This window comes from Macaca thibetana, chromosome 11 (assembly GCF_024542745.1).
Source record: "Macaca thibetana thibetana isolate TM-01 chromosome 11, ASM2454274v1, whole genome shotgun sequence".
NCBI lineage: Eukaryota > Metazoa > Chordata > Mammalia > Primates > Cercopithecidae > Macaca > Macaca thibetana.
This window is the reverse complement of record NC_065588.1, coordinates 54,116,499-54,132,653: the sequence shown is the minus strand read 5'-3', so window position 1 is coordinate 54,132,653 and position 16,155 is coordinate 54,116,499. Positions and strand designations below refer to the sequence as shown.

Sequence of the window (16,155 nt, the reverse complement as noted above, 5' to 3'; positions counted from 1 at the left end):
TCTCGCAACCCCTTCCATCGTGAAGCAGCTGCACCCCAGGCTGAGTGGGGTGTTATACCCACCGGGAGACCAGCTGCAGATGCCACATAGGGCTTCCACTCAAAGTTACACAAGTTCTGCTGTGATCAACCCCATTGCAGTCAGGTGCTTAGCAAGCATATATGCTTGATGTCCTGTTGACTTCTGGGCATCAACCAGAAGCCCTAAGGGAATGGAGTCTTTTTTTTTTTTTTTTTTGAGATAGAGTCTTGCCCTGTTGCCCAGGCTAGAGTGCAGTGGCGTGATCTCGGCTCACTGCAACCGCCACTTCCGGGTTCAAGAGATTCTCCTGCCTCAGCCTCCTGAGTAGCTGGGATTACAGGCGCCCACCACCATGTGCGGTTAATTTTTGTATTTTTAGTAGAGATGGGGTTTCACCATCTTGGCCAGGCTATTCTTGAACTCCTGACCTCGTGATCCACCCACCTCAGCCTCCTAAAGTGCTGGGATTACAGGTGTGATCCATCCCCGCACCGGGCCCTGGAACGGAGTTTTTTTTTTTTTTTTTTTTTTTTGAGACGGAGTCTCGCTGTGTGGTCCAGGCTGGAGTGCAGTGGCCCGATCTCGGCTCACTGCAAGCTCCACCTCCCGGGTTCACGCCATTCTCCCGCCTCAGCCTCCGAGAAGCTGGGACTACAGGCGCCCGCCACCACGCCCGGCTAGTTTTTTGTATTTTTAGTAGAGACAGGGTTTCACCATGTTAGCCAGGATGGTCTCGATCTCCTGACCTCGTGATCCACCCGCCTCGGCCTCCCAAAGTGCTGGGATTACAGGCTTGAGCCACCGCGCTCGGCCAAGTTTTTTTTTTTTTTTTTTTTTTTTTTTGAGACGGAGTCTCGCTCTGTCCCCAGGCTGGAGTGCAGTGGCACAATCTCGACTCACCACAAGCTCCACCTCCCGGGCTCACACTATTCTGCCTCAGCCTCCCAAGTAGCTGGGACTACACGCACCCACCACCACACCCAGCTAATTTTTTGTACTTTTAGTAGAGACAGGGTTTCACCATGTGAGCCAGGATGGTCTCCATCTCCTGACCTCGTGATCGCCTGCCTCGGCCCCGGAAAGTACTGGGATTACAGGCGTGAGCCACCGCGCCCAGCCTGGGAATGAAGTCTTGATTCTTCTCTGCCCCTGATTCTTCTAAATTGGGAACTCTGAAGCTGAGAGCCCAGCATGGTTCCTGGCAAACAGTAGGCACTCAAATATTGATTGGTTTACTGTATGACTAATAGAGACCCCAACGAGCAAAACTAATAAAATTCTCCTGGCTCCTCTCCCAGATTTCCCCTCCCTTTGAGAAATGCCAGAAGCTTCTTCGGGAGGCTCTTGCCAGCCTAGACATCACAGGCACACATGGGGCAGCTCCAGCCTCTGCCTCCTGTCATCACCATAATGCATCCATATCTACAATATGGCAAATTTCATATCCTTCCAACCTCTTTCCTGCATTATTGATGGGCTGTGTGCACTTTTTAAAAAATCAATTAGATCAGGGCGTGGAGCTGGAGTTAAAAGAAGCCTTTAAAAGTCTGCTCTTCTTGTTTTGCTGTTTTGAATAGGCACAGATAAAGCTTTCCCTCTGGTTTGAATAAGTCAAGCTCAGTGCTAGGTTGGCTCTGATTGGCCAGGACTAGGAAAACGCAGTTAAGATGCAAACACAAGCAAATATAACCCAGTGTCTCTGCGGCCATTACTAAGCTAAGGCAGCAGACCCGGAGCCTCCTGCTTTGGAGTGGTTCTTCAATACTGCTGCTGCTGCTTACTCACCGGGAAACAACTGGGAAAGCTGGTGAGCGAGAAGGCAAGGTAAGGTCTCTGATTTACGGGGGCATGCCAGTTAATCCTCCTGAATGAGGAATAAATGAAAGGAACAGGAGCTTGAGATTCCCTTGGCTTTGTCCTCTGAGATGAGACTTAAAATGAACCAAGAGTCTCGCCAGTTTTGCAAACTTCTTGTTGAGAAGTAGAAGCCCTTAGAGGCAGCTGAACATATAGGGCACATTTTCAAAAGCTGGGAAAGACAGACCCCTTTCACCTATCCTCAGAGAAAAATGGTATGGAGCAAGGCAGGAGGAGTTAAAACCAGCTTCCTGGCCCAGAGAAGTGGCTCACACCTGTAATCCCAACACTTTGGGAAGCCAGGGAATGAGGATTGTTTGAGCCCAGGAATTTGTAACTTGTGACCATCCTGGGCAACATAGTGAGACCCCGTCTCTACAAAAAATAATAAAATAGCCAGGCATGGTGGTGCACACCTGTGGTCTCAGCTTCTCAGGAGGCTGAGGCAGAAGGATCACTTAAGCCCAGGAGGTGGAGGTTGCAGTGAGCTGTGATCGTACCACTGCACTCCAGCCTGGGTGACAGAGCAAGACCCTGTCTCAAAAACAATAACAAAAAACAGCTTCCTTTGCTCAGGGTCCATCCATAAGGGCATCTCTGAGAATTAAAGGCCACTGGCTTTTAACCTCAAAACTGTGCCCCCCACCCAAGGGGTTTCTGTAGTCCCCTCGAAGAACACTGAATTAGGATTTAGGGAGGAGAGAAGGAGAGACGCAGCTTTGGGAGACTTTGATGTTAGAACTGTGTTTTCTGTGTGTTCCAGTGTGGCAGGAAGTCCCTTCCTGGAGTTTATCCTCTCGCATTCCGGGTGCCTAGCCCAGTGAGCTCCTTGATTCCTAAATTCCTGCTGGGAAATGGGACAGGTTTCAGCCTCTGAGGCTCACAGTCCTAACTGCTGCCGGCTGGTGTGGCTTTTACCAGGGTGACAGTTCTGTCTCCAAGGAATAAATTCACTGGCCTTTGTCCCCTTCCCCCAATTGGCTCATGGCTTTTGCCTTTAATGACTGCTACACAGGGTCTGAAGAAAACCCAAACACCATATTTCCTGGCAATTCTGAGCAGCACAGGGTGGGGCAGCACAAGTTATCAAATTAAATTCTCAAACACTGGCTGCTCCGCACCATTGCCTTGCTTTAGTCCTGTTATAGCAGTAGACAAAGGGAGTTTGCTTTGTGCTTTATGGTTTTTTGCCAAAGTCCATACTAGATGGCGCATGTTCTCCAACTTGGCTTTGTCCATCAAGGTTCAAGAAAACAATGGTCAGACATGTTCCTCTTAACAAGCACAGTATGTCCCCAAATAGCAAAAATCCATACAGTCCTTTCTGGGTGAATTTTTAAATCTTATGTAAATCCATCAACCCCATCCTTTTTCCTTTGCCTGTCAGGAGAAATTCATCTAGCTTTACATGAATTATGCATGTTATCAGATTTCAAGCTCCTTGAGAGCAGGTATTTTAATTCTATAAAGCCTCTACGTGACCTTGGACATGGGTAGGTGCTTAATTACTCAAGATGCTCCTTGAATACAGACGGTACACGACCCACACAGACTTAGATCTTCACCACTTCCTCCCTCTCCCCACCCTGACTTGCCCAATCCTGAAGGAACTGGAGACGTCTAAGTGTCTGAGGTTCACACTTCCACGGAGAAGCTTGGGTCTGTGTGGGAGGGAGAAAGGAAGCCATCTGTCCACAGGCCAGACCAGGCCACACCCTGCTGGCACCCAGAACCCTTTGTCCCAGGCCCAGCCCTGTCATTTTACTTTCCTTTGTATCTGGAAAGCACAGGAAATATAGTAGTCATATGACAAAAGAAGGAAGGGTTGTTTGAGTTTTAGAATAGTTTACTCAAAAAAAAAAAAACATAAAAGCCAAAGAGAAGGTCAAAGTTGACTGTGGAGAAGGCCTTGCAAGCAGGGAACTTGGGAAGAATTAGAGGGAATGAGTGAGAGAAGGCAACTGAGTTTGGAAATATTTTTTCTGACTAGCTTTTCTTTCCAAATGCCACTGAACTTAGATTGGTTTAGAAAGGGTTGTAGTATATCAAAGTGTCTAGAAGCATAGGTTTGGGGATCAGATAAGGATTTCATTCTAGAGTGTGATCTTGTACAAGTTATTCAGCCTTTCTAAACCTCAAATTCACACAACGTAAGATGAAGAAAATCACCTTCTGAAAATTAGAGATAACATACGCAAAGTGAATCAATACAGGGCTTAACATATTTATCACCCCTTTGGTAAATAACCATGACGATTACCAGAGTTGTTAAGGGCAGTGGCAGGTGAGAAGCAGAACTCATGGGTGGTAATCCCTGGGCCAGCCAGGCTGACCATGTGCACTTGGACGGACAAGTCCTTGACCCCATCATTGTGAAATGGTGCAGGGATGCACCACGAGGGTGTGGCAAGATGGCTGACAACAGACTGGGAAGCAACTCAGCAGAAAAACTGGATTGATGCCCACTATGGCGAGAGGCATCACCTCCCTGTGTTCTGTGATGTTTCAGTCTTGGAAAGACAAGCACCATGTCTCTGACCAGTGCCTTCAGGGCTGTGGACAATGACCCTGGGATCATCGTCTGGAGAATAGAGGTGAGGTGGGCTGGAGGCACCTTACTTGTGACTACTGGAGTCTGGAAGCAGAGTCTGGCTGCCTGGGGCTGCTAGGCAACAGCCCGCCAGCACCCCTTAGCCTGTGGTTTGAGGAGAATGAGAGGCAGCATCAAAGTACCTATTTCCCATCCTTTACCTCTCCTGGGTGCTCAAAGCAGGTGGCTGGCAGGTGGAGGAAATGTTCAGACCCGAAGAGCAGGGCTCCAGGCAAAAACAAGCTTGTCCTTTAGCCAGCCACCTGCTCAGTGAGTCTGCACTCGCAGGAAATACCCTGGAAAGACAGGTGGGACCTACTCAGCAGATTCCTGGCAGCTTCCATCAGAGAAATGGAACATGTCTTCCACAGGGCACCCTGGCTCCTACAAAATATGGGGAGAGGTGAGGGGGCACTGCAGAGATGAGGCGCTGTTCAGCCCATCTCCTCTTGGGCTTGGGCCACTCTGTGTGGCTGTGACATCCAGCAATCCATAGCTGGGAACTACCCTGGCCTGGGTAGCTCCACCTGCCAGATATGAAGATTCCCCCTAACCCCCGCCCCGAGCCCTGTCAGTTGCTGCTGCATAAAACCCAGAGGTAATGCCTCACTTCACTATTCTCAACCAGGATGGGGAGTCAGCTCTCCAGCAAGCCTCTCAGAGACTGTGAGTCCCAGGTCACTTCCATTGTTTTAAGGCTTCCAGTTTCCTTAAAAACTAACAGGTACTGGCCGGGTGCAGTGGTTTACGCCTGTAATCCCAGCACTTTGGGAGGCCGAGGCGGGCAGATCATGAGTTCAGGAGATCGAGACCATCCTGGCTAACACGGTGAAACCCCGCCTCTACTACAAATACAAAAACTTAGCTGGGCGTGGTGGTGGGCACCTGTAGTCCCAGCTACTTGGGAGGCTGAGGCAGGAAAATGGCGTGAACCTAGAAGGTGGAACTTGCAGTGAGCCGAGATAGTGCCACTGCACTCCAGCCTGGGCGACAAAGAGAGATTCCATCTCAAAACAAACAAACAAAAATAACTAACAGGTACTAAAACACGGTTACCAGAATTGCAATATATTTAACATTTAACACATTTCACATAGAACACACACAAGTATGGCTGCAAGTTTCCCTCACTTGGAGAGTGTGATGAAAATCTACATGAAGGCTGTGTGAACAGTCCTCCAGGGGCAAGCCATACATGCAGTGACAAATCAGGGCCCTGACCCAGACTCCAAATATAAGACACTTGGCACAGAGCCCTGCTGACCGCTGGCACTCTCCAAATGTTATCCTCCACCTCCCACGGCCCCGCAGAATCCAAGTGTTCTTTCCTACATGGGCCTGGTCCAGCACCCTGTGGTCAGCATTGGGAAGAGCGTTGGAGGTTCTGGCACAACAGCTCAGAGAAGGGTTTGTACTTGGTCGTTTATATCCAGCAAAGGGCTGGAGGTGGCTCACAGGCTTCCCACAATAGTGTGAGATGAGATCGGGTAGGAAGTGGAGAGAATAGGGCGAGGGAAAGCAGGATAGGGACCAGATTCAGATCCAGGGTGATGCAAGCAGAGCTCACAGAAACCAGAGGAGTGGCTACATTAACCCTGTGGCTGGCTGCCTCACGTCCTATAAGGTCATTGGGAACATCTCCCTTCCTTCTCCCCACCACCTGCACCAAATGACAGAGAGGGAGGCTCGTGGGGAAGGGAGGTGGGAGGGGATGTAGCCTATACCCACCCCTTGTCCTTCCAGAAAATGGAGCTGGCGCTGGTGCCTGTGAGAGCCCATGGCAACTTCTATGAGGGGGACTGCTATGTCATCCTCTCGGTGAGCACCCTCCTCCTCCTCCCCACTCCTGTGAGCTTCTCCCCTGGGGCCAGTTCTTGGGCTCTACTGGGAGATGTGCTGGTGAGGGAAGATAGTCCCTGGTATCGGTCTCAATGGTTCCTCAGTGCTATGCAGCAGACCTCCAGTCTATCAAAGGCCATCATTAGGCCTGGGTTTTAAATTCTGCATCAGAGGATGGGGGTATGACCCTCAGTCTGAACCTCAGTGAGCCACCCACAAGCAGCACTTCTCCCAGGCCTAGGTCCCACATTAAAAGTGGTGTGGAAGAAAGCCAGATAAATGCAAGGCCTGTCTCTAGCCTTAAAGTGCTGATTCTCATGGAGGAGACTCACATGAACGGTGCTGACAGGGCCGTGCAGGTGTACAGATCAGCACTGTGCCAGCTGTGTGAGTGTAAGGGACCAAGGGGACCTGTGAGGTAAGCCTGCAACCTGGCTGGGAAAAGATCCCCGTTGGTCTCTATTTATTTGGGGAACAACAAGCTGTCAACTTTACCCAGATGTGGGGAGGAATTTGGGCCGCCAAAGCTTCTGCCATGATCGCAGGTCTGCTCGGGGGCCAGGGCAGCTCCTGCATCCACCACAGGAGAGAGGGCCCTCAGTCTGCCAAGGGCAGGCACATGTGCTGCATTCTCCCCATGACAGAGGGGCCACCAGCAAAGGGGGAGGTGAGCTGGCCCCTGACCTGATCTCTCTGACTACATCCCAGACCCGGAGAGTGGCCAGTCTCCTATCCCAGGACATCCACTTCTGGATCGGGAAGGACTCCTCCCAGGATGAGCAGAGCTGTGCAGCCATCTACACCACACAGCTGGACGACTACCTGGGAGGCAGCCCTGTGCAGCACCGAGAGGTCCAGTACCATGAGTCAGACACCTTCCGTGGCTACTTCAAGCAGGGCATCATGTGAGTAGGGGTGCACAGAGTAAGGACAGAAACAGCAGTTTACAGAGGAGGAAACCCAAAAGGCCAACATGCATATCAAGAAAGTAATCAGAGAAATGCAAATCAAAACAAAGCTGTCACTTCCACCCACTAGAGTAGCAAATTAAACAGCTGGGAGGTAACAAGTGTTGGCAAGGCTATGGGGAAATAGGAGCCCTTGTGCCCTGCTGATGGAAGTAGAGACTAGCGCAGCATCCTGGAGAGTAGTCAGTGCCACTTGCAAATCGCACTTCTGCGTGTGTAACTCACAGAAATCCTCACGTATCCATGTCCATAAGGGCACATGGACCACACTGTTCACAGCAGCCTCATTAATGATGTTAGGAAGCTGCAGGCAACATAGGTGTCCATAACTGGGAGACAGGACATGCACACCACGGAGTATTATGCAGTAGCCAGAAGCAACAGATTAGATACATGCCTAACACAAGGACAGAGCTCACAAACGTGGTGCTTAGCACACAAAGTAAGAAACAGACTAAGACATATAACAGAATGCCAATTTCTGTTTTAAAAAGCACATGCATGGACGGGCGTGGTGGCTCATGCCTGTAATCCCAGCACTTTGGGAGGCCAAGGCAGGCAGATCACAAGGTCAGGAATTCAAGACCAGCCTGGTCAACATGGTGAAACCCCGTCTCTACTAAAAATACAAAAATTAGCCGGGTGTGGTGGCGCACACCTGTAATGCCAGATACTCGAGAGGCTGAGGCAGGAGAATCACTTGAACCCAGGAGGTGGAGGTTGCAGTGAGCTGAGATCACGCCACTGCCCTCCAGTCCCGTGACAGAGCAAGACACCATCTCAAACAAAACAAAACAAAACCATGCACACAAAACAACATGATAGGTTGGGCATGGTGGCTCACGCCTGTAATCCCAGCACTTTGTGAGGCTGAGGCAGGAGGATCGCTTAAGCCCAAGAGTTCAAGACCAGCCTAGGCAACATAGTGAGATTCCCCATCTCTACAAAAAAATACTTTGTAAAAAAGCTAGCCAGGCATGGTGGTGCACTCCTATAGTCCTAGCTACTCCATGGGCTGAGGGTATCGAGCCCTCAGTTATCGAGCCTGCAGTCCCTGATGAGGATCACTTAAGCCCGGGAGGTCAAGGCTGCAATGAGCCATGATTGCACTACTGAACTCTAGCCCGGGTGACAGAGAGAGACCCTGTCTTCAAAAAAAAAAAAAGGGGGGAGGGCGAGGCACAGTTTACTAGAATGAAAATAAAAAGGTCAACAGTTAGAATGGAAGCGTATGGGGAAAGGAATGGGAGTAGGGCAAGCAGGTAAAGGGAATGCACAGACACCTAACACAAGAGAGGGAGTGAAGGCCGATGATAATGTTCCATCAACTGAGTTTAACTCAAAACTTTGCCCCTGATATTAAAACAAAAAGAGGAATTCCAATGAGCTTGAGAATTGTGAGGCCGGGCCAAGATCAGCTTCTTGCAGGTCAGCAGTCTCCACTGACTGAGGCCCTTCTGGGCACAGAGGACCACACTGAGCCAGTGGGGAACCCAAGGACAAAGCCCCTCTGCTCCAGGGCTACCTTCTGCATTCCTTTCAAGTGCAGGACGCCTGGCTCGGAGGTTGGGCTGGACTGAGTGCCAGGGCGGGCGAGCTGATTCCTAGGGTAGGTGGTCTTAAGGCTGTGGAGTCATTAATGCTTCTGCTGCGGCCCAACTTGTACCCCTCTCCCAGTGACACACTGGCATTCAGACAGTTCCTGGAACAAAACAAGCCCTCTGTGCAGGGGGTCTTCGTCACTGATGTCTCCTCTGCCTGGAGCACTATTCCTCTGGGTATTGGTTCATTTTCCTTGTAGTATCTCAGCTCAAATGTCACTTCTTCAGAGAAGACTGTCCCGACTCACTACCAGAAAGTCACTCACCCAGTCTACTTGTGGGGCAGCAGCTGTCACCATCTGTATTTACCTTGCTGATAGGTACTGTCATCATCACACGAGTGAGGCTGCATCTGTGTAATTCACCACTGTCTCCCCAGAACCTAGCACATAGCAGGCACTCAAATAACTGAATGGATGTTCCCTTAGCTACAAGAAGGGGGGTGTCGCCTCTGGGATGAAGCACGTGGAGACCAACACCTACAACGTGAAGCGGCTGCTACATGTGAAGGGGAAAAGAAACATCAGGGCCACTGAGGTTAGTCCTGCACACTGTCTGCCCCAGGCCCAGGATTTCTCTACCTGGCACCTAAGAATTCCTCCTGAACAATGTTTACCTCTCATCAACAGGTGGAAATGAGCTGGGACAGTTTCAACCGAGGTGATGTCTTCTTGCTGGACCTTGGGAAAGTCATCATCCAATGGAATGGCCCAGAGAGCAACAGTGGGGAGCGCCTGAAGGTATGGCTTCCTAGCCTTAGTACTCTCTCAAGTTCCTCTTTCTTCTTCCCTCCATGCTGGCTCTTTCCCAAGAATCAAGGTGGAGCCCTGCCTTTGAGTAGAATCTGTCTTGGAGACAGGCCAAGTGTGTGAGTTTGTGACTCACCCTGGACTCCTCAGCAACCGAGTAACTCCTGTGTCTGAGATCTAGGCTGTTCTCCCCAAAGACATCAGGCAGAAAGGGGTCCCAGAGGAGCTGAGGACTCCCTTGGGCTTCTCTGACAGGCTATGCTTCTGGCAAAGGATATTCGAGACAGGGAGAGAGGAGGCCGTGCTGAAATAGGAGTGATCGAGGGAGACAAGGAGGCAGCCAGCCCAGAGCTGATGAAGGTCCTTCAGGACACCCTTGGCCGACGCTCCATTATCAAGCCTGCAGTCCCTGATGAGATCATAGATCAGCAGCAGAAATCAAATATCATGTTGTATCAGTGAGTAACCAAACCTGGCTTTAGCTGGAAGCTGGGGTCGGGGGGAAGGTGTCCCCTAGAACATCAGCCACCTCTGCTTGGCTCCTTGTTTTGGGTGTAGTCATCTGGTTTTCTTCTTAGTCCTTTTCAAATGCAGCTCCTAGAAAGCTTGGAGATCCCCCGCTCAATGAGGCAGTTGTTCCTGTTAGCAACTCTCCTGATCTCTTGAGGAGACCTTTCCTTTACTCTGGCCTACACACGCCCAGGGATGTGGAAGGAATAATGTTTGGGACAGAGATAAACAAAAGTCTCCACCAAAGAAGAGTCTGCACATTCCTGTCCTCCCATGGCTGTCTTATTAGGAAGTCACACTCTACCCAGAAACTCCAAACTAAAACCAAACCAGAACAACATCTAGTTGACTACAAGATGCTTTATAGAGGAAAAGGCACAGGCTAATCTCTCCCCTTCTCCAGTGTCTCAGATTCACCTGGGCAGCTGGCAGTCACAGAGGTAGCAACGAGGCCTCTGGTCCAGGACTTACTGAACCATGATGTAAGTAGAGTTTGGGTGGCCTTAGCTTGGGGTAGCCAGACCTGCTTCAGAAGCAGACTCTGAGCAAAATCTTCCTTCTGGTCTTGAGCAACCATACCTATCTCTGGCTGCTTTAGGACTGCTACATCCTGGACCAAAGTGGAACCAAAATCTACGTGTGGAAAGGAAAAGGAGCCACAAAGGCTGAAAAACAGGCAGCCATGTCTAAAGCGCTGGTAGGAGCTACAGATGTGCAATACTGTTCAAATAATTCTGCTAAGAGCACTTCAGGTGTGTCACTTCACAGAGTCATGCTAGGTATGTGAGCATATAACATTGTGCTTACATACATGGACTGCAAAGTCAGGCAGACAAACTGGGATTCAAATCCAGGTTTTGCCTTTTCCAGCTGAGTGCTCTGGGGAAGACTACTTAACACCTCTGGGCCTCAGTTTCCCCATATCTAACATGGAATCATACCCATCTCCTAGGGTTATTGTGAGGATTAAATATCATTTGTAAAGCACTCAAGGCTGGGCGCGATGGCTCACGCCTGTAATCCCAGCACTTTGGGAGGCCGAGGCAGGCGGATCCCCTGAGGTAAGGAGTTCGAGACCAGCCTGGCCAACATGGTGAAACCCCGTCTCTACTAAAGGTACAAAACAAAATTATCCAGGCATGGTGGCGCATGCCAGTAGTCCGGGCTACCTGGCGGGGCTGAGACAGGAGAATCACTTGAACCCGGGAGGCAGAGGTTGCAGTGAGCTGAGATCATGCCACTGCATTCCAGCCTAGGTGAAAGTGAGACTCTGTCTCAAAAACAAAAAAAAGCACTCAGAACAGTTCTTGGCACACAGCATCTGCTGAATAAAAGGTGGCTGTTATTATTGAAGGAGATATCACATACCAAGGTTAATAGCCCTGTCCTCAAGGAGCTTATATTTGTGCAGATTCATGCAGATGAACCAAGCAAGATGCACTTACAAAGCAATAAATGAGCAAACGGATGTGATGAAAAGTCAGTAAGTACAAAAGTACTGAAAGAACACAGCATAATCTTCCAAAAAATTAACAATCATAATCACTGCAAGTCAATAAAGAGATCCAAAAATGTTCCACTCTTTTTTTTTAGGCAGGTACCTTGGTCCTTAGATAGAAGTGAGTTAGAATTTGACTGACTCCCAGAGGGGAGACTCTTATCATGTGGCTTCAAAGAGGTGAATTACCAGACAAGCAAAAAACTCAGTGTAATCCACAACTGACATGCCTTTGGGAATGGGTGGCTCTGCAGGGCTTCATCAAGATGAAGGGCTACCCCAGCAGCACCAATGTGGAGACTGTCAACGATGGCGCTGAGTCGGCCATGTTCAAGCAGCTGTTCCAGAAGTGGTCAGTAAAGGACCAGACCATGGGCCTGGGGAAAACGTTCAGCATTGGTAAAATTGGTGAGATTGCCCCCAGATCATCCTCTCACTGCTGGGACCCTAGAAAGGCAGGCACACATGCTTCTTACTCACTCGGCTTTTCCCAACCCTTTCTCCACAGCTAAAGTTTTCCAGGATAAATTTGATGTGACTCTGCTACACACCAAGCCAGAGGTAGCTGCCCAGGAAAGAATGGTTGATGATGGCAGCGGAAAAGTTGAGGTAAGCCCAATGATTCAAATATCAGGGCAGGCAGCACTGGCCTTCCTGGCTGTCCTGCTAGGGGCAAGGGTGCAGGTGATTCAGAGTCTGCTTTGCTTTCCCTTTCCCCTCCAGCACCTCAGGAGTCTTCTCTAAGAGTCTTGTGGGTCTGTAGAGTTTTCAGGGGAAAGAGACACACATCCTCAAATGTGCTATCAATATCTCACCTGGAAGATCTATTCAAATCATCGCTCGGCCTTACAAAGACCGAGCCATGATGGGATGCTCCTGACTAGGATGGCCCAGTTCATCTCAGGATTCAAATCATGCAAATGTGATGAGTCCTCAGCACTGGGACAGAACCAGAGGGAGAAAGAGAACATGGAGTAAATGTCAGCACCTTCCCCACTTGGATTCTCCCTTTAGCATAGCCTAGCCCTTCCCAGCCCCCTATCTCTGGAAAACAGTGTCTCCTTCCATGCCCAGGTCTGGAGAATTGAGAACCTGGAGCTGGTCCCTGTGGAATATCAGTGGTATGGCTTCTTTTATGGGGGAGACTGTTATCTGGTCCTCTACACATACGAGGTGAACGGGAAGCCACATCACATCTTATACATCTGGCAGGTAGGCCTGGCACAGGCTTCAGCTTTGGATCCTGATGCGTCCTCTGGCCACTGGGCTGGGGCGGGGAGCATGGGTCCTTCATGGTCTCTCACCACTGCAGGGCCGCCACGCCTCACAGGACGAGCTGGCAGCCTCAGCATACCAGGCAGTGGAGGTGGATCGGCAGTTTGACGGGGCCGCTGTGCAGGTTCGAGTCAGGATGGGGACGGAGCCACGCCACTTCATGGCCATCTTCAAAGGGAAGTTAGTTATCTTTGAGGTGAGGATGCTCTGATAAAATTACACCATGAGCTGGAACGTTCCAAACTAACAAACCAGCATGGGACTATTGGCGAGCAGAGGAGGGGTCGGGTAGGGAGTCAGGCTTGGATTAGACAGAGGAAGAAGGGGGTTAATCCCTCTAAGACAGTCAAGTGAATCCCAAATGCCTAGGGCTTCAAGTCTGAACCACTATCTAAATTATGTTCAAGGTCTTTCATAACCTGACCCATATTACCTATGCAGGTGCACCACCCTCAGCTCCCTAACCCGCACCCTCCACTCCAGTCAGGTGGGTCTCCTCATGAGACCTCACGTGTGCCACACCATACCCCTCCTGCTGCAGATGTGCCCTTTCAAATTCAAGTCCCACTTCTTCCATGAAGCCCTGGCTGAAGCACTACCAAGCAATGCATAATGTCACATGCTTGATATCACACAAGTTTGGGGTCAAGTCTTAACCTTGTATTTACTAGTCAAGTTTCCAAGTCTCAGTTTCCTCATCTATACTGTGGAATAATAACATCTACTTCATAGAGTTATAAGGATCAATGAAATGATGTAGGTAAGGCACCAGTCACAGAGCCTGGCATATGATAAAGTTCTCAGAATGAAAGCTGTTGTTATTGGTACCACAACTCCAGCTCACCCTGACCCTTTCCAGTGAGCCTAGAAGCTCCTCAAGGGCAAACATAGTATTACAACATTCACGTTTCCCACAACAGCTCCTCTAGTGCTCTGCTCACATGGTGCTCCTCAGATCTGGACTCTGCTTTTCTTCTCTCTAGGGTGGGACTTCCAGGAAGGGAAATGCTGAGCCCGACCCTCCGGTAAGACTCTTCCAAATTCATGGAAATGACAAATCTAACACCAAAGCAGTGGAGGTTCCAGCCTTTGCCTCCTCCCTAAACTCCAATGATGTCTTTCTGCTGCGAACTCAGGCAGAGCACTACCTGTGGTATGGCAAGGTAGGATGACTGGGCCCAGGGGTCAGACCAGCCCCTGGGAGCCCAGACCTGCAGTCCCCTCCTCCTGTCAGCAAGGTCAAAGGACCTAGAGTAGGTTGGAGTGCTAGCTTCGGCAGCACATAACTGAAATTGGAACGATACAGAGAAGATTAGCATGGTCACTGTGCAAGGATGGCATGCAAATTCGTGAAGCATTCCATATTGGGGGAAAAAAAAAAAAAAAAAAAAAGCCAGGTGCCAGGTGCAGTGGCTCATTCCTGTAATCCCAGCACTTTGGGAGGCTGAGGCAGGCGGACCATGAGGTCAGGAGTTCGAGACCAGCCTGGCCAGCCTGGTGAAACCCCATCTCTACTAAAAATACAAAAATTAGCCGGGTGTGGTGGTGCGCACCTATAGTGCCAGCTGCCTGGGAGGCTGAGGCAGAAGAATTGTGAACTGGTTGGGGGCGGAGGTTGCAGTGAGCCAAGATTATACCACTACACTCCAGCCTGGGCAACAGAGTGAGACTCCACTTCAAAAAAAAAAAAAGAGGCCGGGCGCGGTGGCTCACGCCTGTAATCCCAGCACTTTGGGAGGCCGAGGCGGGCGGATCACAAGGTCAGGAGATCGAGACCACAGTGAAACCCCGTCTCTACTAAAAATACAAAAAATTAGCCGGGCGCGGTTGTGGGCGCCTGTAGTCCCAGCTACTCGGGAGGCTGAGGCAGGAGAATGGCGGGAACCCGGGAGGCGGAGCTTGCAGTGAGCCGAGATCGCGCCACTGTACTCCAGCCTGGGCAACAGCGTGAGACTCCGTCTCAAAAAAAAAAAAAAAAAAAAAAAGAGTAGGCTGGAGCAGTCCTCAAAAAGGAAGCCTTTTTCCTAAGAAATCTTCAAAGGGATCACCAACATTCTCCACAATCAGACTCCAATTAGAAACTCACTGAAGGCTGGGCACGGTGGCTCATGCCTATAAACCCAGCACTTTGGGAGGCCAAGGTGGGCTGATCACCTGAGGTCGGGAGTTCAAGACTAGCCTGACCAACATGGAAAAACCTGTCTCTACTAAAAATACAAAATTAGCCAGGGTGGTGGCACATGCCTATAATCCCAGCTACTCGGGAGGCTGAGGCAGGAGAATTGCTTGAACCCAGGCTGCGGTGAGCCGACACTGCGCCACTGCACTCCAGCCTGGGCAACAAGAGTGAAACTCCATCTCAAAAAAAAAAAAAAAAAAAAAAAAAAAGAAAAAGAAAGGCCGGGCGCGGTGGCTCAAGCCTGTAATCCCAGCACTTTGGGAGGCCGAGACGGGCGGATCACGAGGTCAGGAGATCGAGACCATCCTGGCTAACACAATGAAACCCCGTCTCTACTAAAAATACAAAAAAAAAATTAGCCAGGCGAGGTGGCGGGCACCTGTAGTCCCAGCTACTCGGGAGGCTGAGGCAGGAGAATGGCGTAAACCCGGGAGGCGGAGCTTGCAGTGAGCCGAGATAGCGCCACTGCACTCCAGCCTGGGCGACAGAGCGAGACTCCGTCTCAAAAAAAAAAAAAAAGAAACTCGGCCGGGCACGGTGGTTCAAGCCTGTAATTCCAGCACTTTGGGAGGCCGAGACGGGCGGATCACAAGGTCAGGAGATCGAGACCATCCTGGCTAACACGGTGAAACCCCGTCTCTACTAAAAATACAAAAAAAAAAAAAAATAGCCGGGCGACGTGGCGGACGCCTATAGTCCCAGCTACTTGGGAGGCTGAGGCAGGAGAATGGCGTAAACCCAGGAGGCGGAGCTTGCAGTGAGCTGAGATGCGGCCACTGCACTCCAGCCTGGGCGGCAGAGCGAGACTCCATCTCAAAAAAAAAAAAAAAAAAAAAAAAAAAAAAAAAACTCACTGAAAACCCTGCTTACACCTAGCAGAAATCTCATAAACTTCTACGCAGATGGAGGCTGGATAAGTCAATCTTCCCATATGAGTTTGATGGACTCTAACAGACAGGCACTAATACAGAACAAAAACACAAAATATTACGTCAATTCATATTGCAACAGTGGATTAAAATGCACTAAGTACGGGCACGGTGGCTCACACCTGTAATCCCAGCACTT

The 16,155-nt window shown here is 50.0% G+C and overlaps 1 protein-coding gene and 1 non-coding gene across 2 annotated transcripts in view; both read left to right on the top strand.

Moving 5' to 3' along the window:
- Positions 1-22: 22 nt before the first annotated feature.
- The window catches only part of AVIL (advillin), a 23,987-nt gene continuing 7,854 nt past the window's right edge, over positions 23-16,155 (top strand). Inside the window, exons 1-13 of the mRNA XM_050747269.1 lie at positions 23-4,472; positions 6,212-6,286; positions 7,016-7,212; positions 9,305-9,413; positions 9,506-9,616; positions 9,881-10,083; positions 10,539-10,617; positions 10,734-10,832; positions 11,888-12,041; positions 12,142-12,242; positions 12,708-12,845; positions 12,946-13,104; positions 13,892-14,071. Of these exons, the coding sequence (XP_050603226.1) occupies positions 4,407-4,472; positions 6,212-6,286; positions 7,016-7,212; positions 9,305-9,413; positions 9,506-9,616; positions 9,881-10,083; positions 10,539-10,617; positions 10,734-10,832; positions 11,888-12,041; positions 12,142-12,242; positions 12,708-12,845; positions 12,946-13,104; positions 13,892-14,071 (1,671 nt within the window). The 5' untranslated portion in view covers positions 23-4,406. The remainder of the gene's footprint in view (positions 4,473-6,211; positions 6,287-7,015; positions 7,213-9,304; positions 9,414-9,505; positions 9,617-9,880; positions 10,084-10,538; positions 10,618-10,733; positions 10,833-11,887; positions 12,042-12,141; positions 12,243-12,707; positions 12,846-12,945; positions 13,105-13,891; positions 14,072-16,155) is intronic.
- LOC126931826 (U6 spliceosomal RNA) lies at positions 14,173-14,277 on the top strand. The gene has a single exon (XR_007717941.1). It is a non-coding gene; the product is annotated as a U6 spliceosomal RNA (small nuclear RNA).